General features: G+C 38.8%; 1 protein-coding gene across 3 annotated transcripts in view; it reads right to left on the reverse strand.

Moving 5' to 3' along the window:
• Positions 1-2870: 2870 nt before the first annotated feature.
• The window catches only part of sh3kbp1 (SH3-domain kinase binding protein 1), a 45437-nt gene continuing 35691 nt past the window's right edge, over positions 2871-12616 (reverse strand). For 2 of the 3 annotated variants that reach the window (XM_063483352.1, XM_063483353.1), the window contains 7 exons: positions 10564-10699; positions 10393-10463; positions 10171-10277; positions 8031-8168; positions 7283-7494; positions 7134-7197; positions 2871-5968 (listed from right to left, as the gene is read on the reverse strand). In XM_063483352.1, the coding sequence (XP_063339422.1) occupies positions 5930-5968; positions 7134-7197; positions 7283-7494; positions 8031-8168; positions 10171-10277; positions 10393-10463; positions 10564-10699 (767 nt within the window). In that variant the 3' untranslated portion in view covers positions 2871-5929. The remainder of the gene's footprint in view (positions 5969-7133; positions 7198-7282; positions 7495-8030; positions 8169-10170; positions 10278-10392; positions 10464-10563; positions 10700-12616) is intronic. The other variant, XM_063483355.1, reaches the window with a different exon arrangement.

Here is a 12616-nt window from a genome sequence, read left to right on the forward strand (position 1 = left end):
TTCCCTTTTGGCTCAGCTGTACTCTGGTATGAAGTTTTCCACTGGCGAATAAACTCTGGTCCTGTCAGTGTAGGGAACGTTATCAGCGTGTTCCCGTTAGTCTAAATATATGACAGCGTGTCCTTTTGGTCACCTCCTCTGCCCACCGCGTAAAGAAGCCATGTTATTCTCAGTTATGATTTCAAACAGCAAAGAATATCGTGTGATGTGACTGTTTTTTCAGCTTTAGTTATCCTTCTGGCTCCTTTTAAGTTTCCTCTCCAGAGAAGAAGCTTGTCTGATTTCCAAATATATGCCCAAGATTTAAGTAGTGGCCAATTAGAGAGGACTTTTTGCAGCTTGCACAGTGATCATGCAGAGAATTATATGTGCACGGCCTCCTGGATAGTCTCCATTACGGACTAGTGCCGTCTTAATGTTTAACCGCAGAGACTGTCAGAGGCCATTCATCACATGACGGAGAGGACAGATGCAACAGATACACGTCTTCCCAAATTAGCATCATTAGATAACAACTGGCTATTGGGTATGAATGTTTCTTTAAGGATCCTAATTGCCGTAACATTAAGTGTAATGTTAGAGTTACTGTGTTTTATAAGTTTAGACAGAGATTAATCATTTTGATAATCTAAATATCAACAGACCTACTTATTTAAGGAGGGAAGTAGAGGTCCTGGTGTTCTGTCTCCTGTCCTCTCCCTGCTGGCCTCCTCTATGATGTTTGACTTATTAGATCTCTTTTCTTTCAAGTTTCTCTGGTTGAGTTAATGAGCTGGAGGACATCTCTTGGTAGTTTGTGTTAATAGGATTTTTTGTTCTTTTGTTCTTTCTTTCTTGTTTCAAATGTGTCCGGTAGTTTTATTTTCACAATTTTATTTCTGCTAGGTTTAGTTAGGCAATGATGTTTGTTTAGGTCAGAGGGAGAACACCACATCTTCATTTTTAATTCCTTGGGTGCAGTGGTCTTCTGGTTGGTGTAAGTATTGAGTTACAATCAATGCCTTTTTTTTCTTTTGTTTTTCTCTTTGAGATCAGTAAATATTAAGATTTGATCTCCTTGACTGTTGTAGCAACCTGAGGTTTAAAACAAGTAATAAATGAATCTAGTGCAGTCCTATGTAGAGCAGCGCAGGCTTGGACTATAGATACATGCATCTGAGGTGAAGAAAGAACTATACTTATGATCGATATGTAGTAATAAATGTATTCATTTCTATTAAGTTGGACTAAAAGCATACATGCTATCTCTGTTAAGTCTCTTTTTAAAGCTGCTGTAGATGATTTATTCACCACATGGGGTCAGCAAATTATGCTGCTTATACTGGAGCACTGACATTAATTCATATTTTGTATTTAGCTCTGTTTTGGTCTTTTTACAGTATGCCCATGATGGAAGAATGCTCTATTTGCCAGTATTTTCCATCCACCTGGGATAAACTGCCTGTGTTAGCTTCCACTTGTCCTATTCCCCTTGCCTATCCAAGCTGCCACAGGAGCTAGGATAGGCATCAGTCTATCACTACTTGTGATAGATTAATTACTGTTGAGGGTGTACCCCACCTCTTGCCCAGTAGCAGATGGGATATACTCAAGCTCCCCACGACCCTCAATTGGATAAGTGGAAGAAAATGGTTAGATGGATGGAGTACAGAAAGAGCTCCAGAACTGAAGGACCTGCAATAGACTGCCAACCTGTCTAGGGTGTACCCTGCCCCTTATTATTATTCTGAATTAGTGAGAAATGGATATATGGAAATGTTGAAACTGAATTTTGACAAATAGTTCCACTTCATCAAGTCTTGTCACATATCTGTCACAGTTCATATTCTTGTTTAAGAGTACTCCTGTTGGATAAATTTCCACCATCATATTGTAAGCAAAATTAAATTGGATTAAAAGTGGGACTTAAGTGGGCCCGCTGCAGTTTTGTGCTTTGCTGGTTGGCAGGCCGGCTATGCATGCAGGTCATCCTGATTTAAGCTTAAGACACTGAATTAAGCTCGAGCTGTAAGATTTGGGTGTGCCTTTCTATGCTCGCCTCACCACTGGTTATGGCAGATTACTGCTCCTCTCTGAGGCTGTCAGAGATGTTGTCCTGCTGGGTTTTCCTTCCTAACACTGCCTAACACACTAGTGACTGCTCATTGGAAATTGTCTGATTGTTGTGGTTGTCTCCCCAATTCTGTGATATACTGTACTGGTAAATGTCTTTACCTTGCAGTTTAAAGTGCACTGAGGTGATTGTTGATGTGATTTATCACTTTAAACTTAAATATTAAACATAACCGTGAAAAAAGAGGAACCACTGTTTTTACTTTTCCTCCCACACTACTGACTAAAATCAGCATATCATTTTCCACTGAACAGAGTTTTACTCTTTTTTAAAAAAAAAAAAATCTGATTACAACATCCTGTTTTTCCACTTATGATGCATTTTTATAATGGTAAAAACTTCCTTATGCTTAGCTCTACATTTGAGCTCTACTGCCATTTTATCACATTTATTAGAGGAGACTTTAATATTTTCTAAAATTATGCAATAAAAAGGATGCTCAATGTAAAAAACTAAACATCCAAACACCATTACATTCTGCAATAGTCAAATATTTTTTGACATGCAGTTGCAGAAATCCTGCAGCAATTTCAGTGACCGTTAAGACTGCACCATGACTTCTCCTTTTGTTCAGTCTAAACTTGGGCAACCTGAGAGCATGTCTGCTGTCTATGAAAGTCATTCGTGCAGAAACACCAGCTACTTGAATAAGCAGTAAATGTGCAATGGGCAAAATGTGCCTTCGAAACAGAATGTACACTATACAAGCATGCACATTTTACAGACAGTCACGTATAAACAGAGTGTGCACACACAGTACATAATAGCATCTTTATTACACTGAAATATAAAAGTATATATATTTATCACTATCCTGGAGAGAAAGGACCAAGTCAAGAAAACAACTTGTAGCCTCAGTTGTAGCAGTTTTCTCTTTGTCATACGAAAGACAGAAAGAAAAAAAAAGAAATAAAGATTTGGAATCAAAAACATGAAGGCCACAGTGACGGGTTGCCATAGATTCTGTGCACATAAAAGGAAAGGAGGCAAACAGCCGTACATGCTAGATCACACATACATACACATGCACACACATGTGAGGACCTTTCATTGTGTACATTCCTCAAACTCTGTCTTTAAAGTTACTCTTAACCTGCTGCCAAAAGAGCACCACAAACACGAGAAGCACGTGGCTCTCAGTTTGGTTTTTAGGAGTGAGATGCCAACGGCGCAACAGTTTTGTCAGCTTTCTGGAGATGTGAGTGAAACTGAACAAGAAAAAAAGATTAAAAAGTAAGGTCTATGTAGAGAAGGCATTGAGTTTAATTTGATAAATGTCATACAGATGTGTCTCTATGTGTCTTGATGCATGCTCAATCATCCTGGAAAAGAAATCACAATAAGTTGATCTGTGTGTTTTTTCTCTTCAGATAAAAATGCAATTTGCAGCCAAACACTACAGTGCAGGAATAATTTTCCATCTGGGGTTAATGTGCTTTTGTTGCATTTTGAATGAGTGCAAGATGGAAAGATTCATTCCACTGTCATGCCTGTACAGTAAAAATAAAGCTGAGGCAGAAGATAGTTAGCCTATTAACATAAAAACTGGAAAAGCTGGCCTCTTTCCAAAGATAACAAATCCCGCAACTCTTCAGGATGATACTTTATCATATAGTGCAACTGATTCGTAACAAAAACATAGTTTGAAAAAGTTGCTTACTTGCTAGTTTTTGACCATAAGCAAAGTCAGCCCATTTCAGTCTTGCGACAAGCTAGAGATGTAAAGAGGACATTAGAAAATTTGCTACACTATGCCATCATCTTTTCCAATATTCTTCAGTCTGGCACCAAAAGTGTGTGAACAGCTGTCCACAGGAAGGATGACAGTATTTATTTATAATAGTTGTGTAAAAACTATTTCACAATTTTGTGAAAACACATATGGCACGAACTTTGAAATGAAAGTGATGTTTGATGGCATGGAAATTATAGATAGTTGTGGATAAAATAAATGGTGCATAGCAAATAAGGCATGTTAACAGCTAATTAGGCATACGTTGTTTAAGTGTGTGCTAAAACAGATGTAATGTCTGGAAGTTTTCAGTGTTTGTAATTTTACTGTGCTTCCATAACCTCTAAAAACCTTAGCTTATCCATATTTGTTTCTGTTGTACAATGGCAAGCTAGCATTTTCTCTCATTTCTAGTGTTTATGCTTAGTTAAGCTAACCTGCTGCTGACAACTGCTTATATGTTTCCCCCCCAAAGTCCAGAAACTCCTTTAAATAGCACCTACAGTATCAGCACTTATCGTGCCAGCTACTTTGATTAAGCTTTTAAGTATCCTGATGTGCTTCCAGGTTCAACCACCCAGAGGTGTAATATCTGACTGCAGATTGAAAACACAGACGTCACATCTGTGGTTAAGGGAGAATGCTGCTGCTGAGAATGGCAGAGGCATCAGATTTACCCACCTGAAGTCTACCTTAGATGGCCTGAGCATTAATTTTTATCGTAATTTATTTCTTAATCCAAATGATAACCTTTAAGTGCACACGTGTGGTTTACTGTTATTTAGATATTGTTACGATGGTGTGTTTTATTCACCATTTACAATGCTACCAACCGTTTTAGAGAAAACAAACAAACAAAGAAAAAGGAAAACGGTCTCTGCTATAGCAGAGTGGGCTCACTGGAAAAGAGGCCATGACTACAAACATGACTAAAAACAGTTTAAGTAAGTCATGCAAAGATGTACAAGTAGATATATATCTTCTTTATATGATCCTTACAGAAGTAAAGATCCTGTAAATGCAACAATAGCTGCATTTCCACCAAAAAGACTACAAACATTCAAGGGAACTAAAGTCTCATGGTTACCCAGCCCAGTTGAAACCTGGTAGAGGACTAGCTGTAGGGACATCAACGTTGGCACCCCTGATTCGGGATTTGTTCTGTAGCTGCTGATGCTTTAAAGATGTGAATGAAGAAATTAAGAAAAACGTGTGTGGCCCATTTTAAAAACTGGTAGCTGCAAAATGCCCTATTTGACCTGATGCTCAAGGTGATTTGCCACACCTGAATGTTGTCCTGGGAAATTGTATCGCTGGCACGTAATAATTTTAATAAATGAAAAAAAACTTTGCAAGTCATTACATAATTCATCTGTTTCCAGTCAAGGGCTGTCTTGAACTAGTAACATCACTTCTCACAGAAATAGCTCACTTTTCTTTTTGTGACTGACTCCCTGAATCTCCTTGTTTACCCATTAAAAACCTGGTAAGTACATCTCAGGAAAGTTAATGCAGGGCAAATGCGGCTAATTTACATTTGCAAAAGTGTCCCCATTTTCAGTATGTACGCCTACAGTCCTCACATGGAAGGAAAACAAGCGCACAAACATACACACACAGAGAGATAAGAGGCGAAGGCCGCAGAGTGGACGCAGAACAGCACAGGGGTCGTCTGAACCGACCGGGCTACAGAGGTCAAAGTTTCTTTCACACAGAAACATGAAGTACCAGTGAGGTTGCCACGGCAGCCCCGGCTCTGTGTCATTGTTCTGTAACCGTGGCAACACGCAACGACAGACTGCAGCGCAGTCAGTCAGTACCGGTGGTACAGCAAGCTCCAACAAAATAGCAGTAAACTGAACAGAGAAGCCTCTTTAAAAGAAAAATAAAGAAGTAAACACAGGATAAGGCGGCGTCGGGGAGAGAAGGTGGCTGACTCCATGGTGCTGAACTGTTGCTGATTGTGATGATCATTTGGCACAAACTTCTTTTGGCTGAAGTGTCTCAGGCCAGCAGTGAGAATGTCTTCAAAGGATGGCCTCCAATGTGGTGATAAGAGTGTGACAATAAGGATGCTTTATTCTTCATTTCGAAAGGCTCTTCTTAATGTGTTCTACCTCCATCTGTGAAGCAAACACAACCGTGAGCTCACCTAGTTTCATAGCAATTAAAAATATTTATATTTACAACCAAAGATATGAATATCAAAATTTGTATCAGAAATTTGGTTATGAAAAGTGTAAATGATATAGTTAAGTACAAATTAATGATGGTATGTCAAAACAGATGGTTAACTACATAACTATACACACAGGTATTGCCAATACTCTATCTCTGATTAGAGATTCTTGACACTTCCTGTACTCCTATTTTGAGTTTACATACCATGTTGCCCATTGATACAGATTGTATTTGTGGTATGCATCGTACACACTAGATGAACTCATCTGTTGATGAGTTTGTAAACTTATAGCTGTGAAGTCCAAGCAAACCAAGGTATAAATACAGGAAGTAAATACAGGAAGAAGGGGCTATGTTTTGGACTATTGGAAAACATGGAAAATCTATGTTCATTTCACAGCTAGTTGCTAGCTCGTATGGACCTTTGCATGTCTATAGTTCCTGGCTCCATCCCAGAATACAAAGCATACTTAGGTATGGGAAGTTTTTTTTTTTTTTGGTCATTTTCCATGACCAAAGAGGCTGTGCTCTTCAATGGATGAAAAACTAATAGAAAAATATTACTAGAGCATTCGGGCAGGACTCTGAGTAGAATCGGTACCCCTCCACATTGAAGGGAGCCAGTTAAGGTGGTTCAGGCATCTGATCCTGATGCATCCCAGCGATTTTTAAGGAGGTGTTTTGGACATGTCTTACTGGGAGGGTGGAAAATGCTGCAGAGATTATATCTCTCAGCTTATTCTTGGAAATGTCTTGGCATTTCCCCAGAAGAGCTGGAGGAGGTGGTTGGGGAAAGGGAAGTCTGGGCATCTCCTCCCCCAATACACAGACCTAGATAAGCATCAAAAATGGGGGGATAGGTAATAAATATACTTGTGCGACTGTTAATATACCTTGGCAGCCTGCCCAAGTAAAGCATATGTGAAGGAAACACATTTAATTTTCCAAAACACATAAAAAATAAAGTTTTAGATGAATTCAGCATATTTTTTTTACATTAATAACATATTTACTAGTTGCTGTTAATTTGTGGGCCTGTTTTAATATAATCAATATTATTTCTTAGCCATCTCTTTTCCTCTCGTTTCTTCACCACCTTTCACTCACCTGTAAATTAATACGAATCGTCCTCTCCTCATCTAGTGCGTTGGCCAGCTGCTTCATCTCCTGCCTGAAACAAACCATCACAAACAAATCATGATTGTACATATACAAGAAACAACCTACACTTGCTGGCTTAAAAGGCACACACTCACCTATGTTGGCTCTTCAGCAGGTCTATGGAGGCCCTCAGGTCTCTCAGCTGGTTCCTGAGTTCCTCCAGAGATAGGGGTGTTTGTGGTGAGTGCCGGAGCTCGGGCGAGGGACTCAGACCCGAGGAGGAAGACGGAGAGGCGGATCGATGGCTGGAGTTTGGCGGGTTCAGGATAGAGGGCTTGGCGGGCAGTGGTACTTTACTGTCAGGAGCCTATCCCAAACACAGATCAACAAGAAGAATTGAAGAATTTAGCATTTATAATATTTTCTTCCTCTCACATACAAGATCTAACCTCGTACACAACGTCCTTGGTGATTAAAATATACAGAAAATGAAAAAAATAAGAGACTGTGCAGGATTTTAGGCTCAAGAAAGAAATTTCTGTCTTGATTTTAAGCACTTTACAGAAAAAAAGTATGTGTGTGTCTGTATGATCAAAGCTGCAAGCAGGATGGGCCTGGAATTTATTGTGAGATTGTTTCACTAACTTGATAATGTTCAACTTTAAAAAAAGAGTCAAACTTGACCTTTTTTGTGATATTTAACCTTAAAAGTGACTTAATGTACTTCATGTAAATAAATAAAGCATTATCTTTTTTTTTTTTATCTGCCAACACTAACGTTTGCCAGAAGCCTTGAGTAAAATTACCAAAACACAGTTTTACAAGTCAAAAAACATGAAATTCTGTAGTGTAATGCCCCCTGATGGATTAAATGAGAAGCACAAGGAACTGCCATGGCCATACAGAGATGGTGGGTACTCCTTTCCTCAGGGAAGCATCTACAGATCTGGTGGAGACAGACTCATGACTGTCCTTCACTCGCTCCTTGTCCTTCCTGACTTCCACTATCGGTGAGTCCAGGTCAGTGCAGGACAGAGAAGACTGCAAAAGAAAGAAATGTGCTTAAACATGTATACATTCACTGGTCTTCTTTATTCAGACTACAGATATATTCTGATAGCAAAATATCCACAACAAGAAGAAAGCAAAAAAAAAAATCCTTGTATACAAACTGAGACAATAATAATTTTTAAAGATCATCACAAGAAATTCATATTTTGCAAGGACAATCTAGTTTAGTGAGAAGAATGGAAATGGGGAGAAACATCTTGTTACAGCCTGGGCCTCTGACCCAGCGCTCTGAGTTTATTTTGGTATTCTTCTCATGTTAGCTTTGTGATCATATGTGTGTGAATGTGTGCGTGAATGGGTGGATGACTGGATGTGTAAAGCGCTTTGGGGTCCTTAGGGACTAGTAAAGCGCTATACAAATACAGACCATTTACCATTTACCATATGTTATTCCTATTTAGTTTAGGTTAAAGGCAGCCATTATTTATTGTTTCCTTGGTTTCCATGTTTGGATTCTTGTCTTGTTCATCATGTGTTTTTAGGTCTGTAGGCTTAGTGTTGTCATGTCTAGTTTCCTGTTTTATTCTGAAATAGATCGTGAGTGTTCTGTGTTCATGTGGTTAGTTTTACTCTCCCCTGTGTTGTAATTATGTTTAATTCTAGTCAGCTGTGTCCTTATGTGTCTCCGCTTCCCCTGATCACCTCGTGTGTATTTAAGTCCTCAGTCTTCCTGTGTTCAGCGTTGCATCATCTGTTATCTCTCAGTCATAGCGTGTCATAGGTTTTTGTTTTCACTGTGTTTCATAGTTATTCAGTGTTGATGGTTTTTCATAGTTTTTTTTCACAGAGTTTCATAGTCTTTCAGCTACAGTGTTCACAGTCTTCTTTGTTCTTCTTAGTTTCATGTTTTGCCACCTGCAATCAGCCAAATAAAGGCTAGCCTTTTGTTGGAATTCAAGCTCTGTTCTCCTGTGTCTGCATTTGGGTTCGCATCTGAAACGCACCGGCTGCTCAGCCGTGACACATCTAGGTCTATTCTGAAGTTAAGCTTATTTGCCTGCCAGCATCTTTAAAGGTCACAAATAAATCTGTGGTGAGGGGTGTTGGCTATTAAAAGCCTTGATTTGGGTGAACTTGAAGTAATAAAGTGTTGATGAAATGATGGAAACAGAAGTGATAAAAATGCAAGGAATTTGATTAAAACATTTGTGACTCTATGAAAACAAAGCCATGTTTCATTGAGTTCCCTGAATTACATTTAATACTAAAAGCTGTGAAGGTGGGAAAAAAATTTAATTTCAGTGCCTAAAGCTATCGGAAGAATGTGAAGAAACATCTGCTGAAACTTTCTGACCAAAATGTTTGTGTGTTATGTTGAAGGCGTATCAACAGAAGTTAAAATAGGGCTAGGCCATATTTATGTGTAATACAAATTTATACCAAAAGATGGTGCAGTGAGTCAATGTAGCACTGTATCAATGTTTAAGCTACTAAGTGCTGATTTAGACTTATTCAGGGGGGTTTATGGTTACAAGGTACCTACAGTGTGGATTTAACAGCAAGTATAAATCCCCTGTAATGCAGAAGGACAGGTTCTCCAGTAAATGTATCAGCAAACAATGGCTGATGTTTCTGACTGCAAACCTTCCAAAAATAAACCACACTTGGTTGGAAAGAAAAGACATAAAATAAAAACTTGAATAAAGAGTAGCACCATCTTATGCTACATAGAGCGATGTCAGAATTTCTAAGACATCAGTGTAAGCCTTGACTTTTTGGTAAAACATGACCATACTGCAAGCATAAAGGTTTTTTATAATTGTCATTTTTATTTATTTCATTTCCTTTTTTTTTTATGCTGATTGACACTAAAGTATTGGTATTAACAGAAAAGAGTGGATAGCGTTCAAAGCTTAATCTACAGTCAGCCAGCAGGGGGCGACTGTATTTTGGTTTGAGGTCTGTAGAAATATGTTGTCTTTCTTTCTTTATATACAGTCATTTCTGACAGGCCGACTACAGACTGACTCACTGGTGTGATGATCTGTGAGCGGGGTCGGCGGTCCGTGACTCGTGGCCGCGATGCCGTTGGATGACTCAGCTTCTCTGTAGAAGAGACAATTGCGTCCAGATCCATATCTGTGCAGACACACACCAGAAATGCAGAAACATATTAGAGACTCTGGCAGAGTAAAAATTCTGATCCCGCTCTGACACTGCATCACTGTTCGATGCTTCTGTCAGTCCAACTCACCGGTGTCATGTGACCTGTCAGGGGCAGAATCTGGTGTCGAAGCCCCGCCCTCAGATTTGGGGCTATCACACCTGAGCAAGTAAACCATACGTAAATATTAGGCTCATTATGCTCAGGCATGTACAAATCAGGGAGTTTTGTGTATCTGAGTGTGTTTGTGTGTGTACTGACGCTAGTGTGGGCGGTCTCTCGGGACGCCGCGGGGGTTGGGAGGAAGAGGAGGCGCTTGACTTTGGAAGGAGGGGTTTTTTGGGAAGGAGAGATGGGAGGGTGGGCTTAGAGATGTCTCCGAGTTTCACCTCTTCACCTACGCACAAATTAAACATACGCACAAAAATCATACAACATAATGAGAACACACAAACAGATCAGAGCTGGATATCCATGCAGAGGGACAAGCATGACTCAAACACGTGCATCATTAGACAAGGGGAAGGTAAACATGGCTGCCTCAGCAAAAATGAACAAATTTTGACCTTTGAAGACGAATAATTCAGCTGTAAAGGTTAAAGGATGATGAGGGCCGGAGGAAATAAAAGGAAACACAGAAACAGAGGGCCACAGAGGACAGAAAGGATTAAAAAAGATCAGTAATCGAGGTGGTGGCAGCGGTATTTGTCAAGTATTTAAGCTTTTACTAAAACATGACCTAAGCAAGAACCATTTATTATGTTACAATTCAAGGAAATCCTCCATCCTTGTTGCATAAAATAACTGGCGTGATTTAATCCAAGGTTTAACCCAGTGTGCACAGTGAAACACCTGGGTTGGCTATGCATCTGACCTTGACCCAAGGTCATAGCTGACCATGAAAAAAAACAATTCAAGAAATCATTTTGAGTAATACAGCATAAGAATAGATGATAAAAGAGCTGTACATCACACTTTTTATTTATTTAATAACAAGCTGACGTGAGCACAGTGCAATAAGATCATCACAAAACACAAGTTTTAGCTCTTGCCCTTTGGGGGGATTTGTGTTCTCTGAGTGCTCATGTTGGTAGTATGAATATGAGAAGTATTAAGTTGCTGCCATTTGTTTCCTACATCCATTTTTCCTTACAGCAGAGTCACTTTATCCTCCAGCCTGTTTCTGGATCTTTTTTATCAAGGATGTATTTATTTCCCCCTACTCCCCTTACAAAGGTGGCCACACCTACAACCAATCAGGATACTTACTATCCTTATTATGAGTCTAGATTAAAAATCTCCTTTTTTAGAGTGACCTGGCATTGACTGCAGGTCACTCTAGAAATGTATATTATATTTTATAAATTATAAACATTGTAACAACTGTTACACTACAAAGGACCAAATACAATATCCAGAACGTATGCATTAAAAGATTAAAAGTAAACAGGTACAACTTTCATCCTTTTCCCAATTCTTTAAAACTGACTTAAATAAACAGTAACCAGTTCTAACTATTTCATGTTCCACATAATACAAACTTCATCTACTGGCCTATAAACCAGAATTGGTTTCAACTCTAAATGTTGTGGAAGAAACTGTTGAATGCTTCAGCGGGATAGTTCATGTTTGTTGCTGCAGGTGGAAGTAAAGAGCTTAACCTATAGCTGTTTTTGAAGTGTAAATTGCACTCAACATAAGTGTATGGAGGCAAGCTGAGAGTCTATTAAACTATTAAAAAAAAAGCCCAGAAACAACAGTTGCATCAGTCTTATTAATAGTGTGTCTATTACTAATCCGATAAAAGGATTTAATCTTTTAAATAACGACAACAAAGCAAAAACTGACTTTTAGCTGTGCATGGTAAAACCTTTCATGCTTTTGGAGACTTCTTAAAAGCACTTAGCTGCAATAGCACCCTCCTACTCAGCATGTACTGCTGTGCAAAGAAGCCACACGGAAAAGTGTACCAGCACGACTGCTTTTGACTGATGTAACAACAAGCAACACCTTAAAAACTGTCAGCCACAAAATCATAGAACTTAGGAACTTAACTGTTTGTTTTTTTTTAGCAAAGGCAAACTCCAACCATAGAAACTTTGCTGCTTTTTCTAAATGTATGACAGAGTTATGGAAGTCAGTTTGACAGTGGTACAAAGTAACACATAAGGCTGATGACACTTTTTCTTTTTATCTCTGATTGTATGTTTTTAACCCCACTGCAATCGCTCAGGCAGAAGATTATAGACAGAAGATATATATATGTATATATATATATATATATACATATATATACATATATATATATATAAAA

This window comes from Pelmatolapia mariae, linkage group LG9, assembly GCF_036321145.2.
Source record: "Pelmatolapia mariae isolate MD_Pm_ZW linkage group LG9, Pm_UMD_F_2, whole genome shotgun sequence".
Classification (NCBI taxonomy): Eukaryota; Metazoa; Chordata; class Actinopteri; order Cichliformes; family Cichlidae; genus Pelmatolapia; species Pelmatolapia mariae.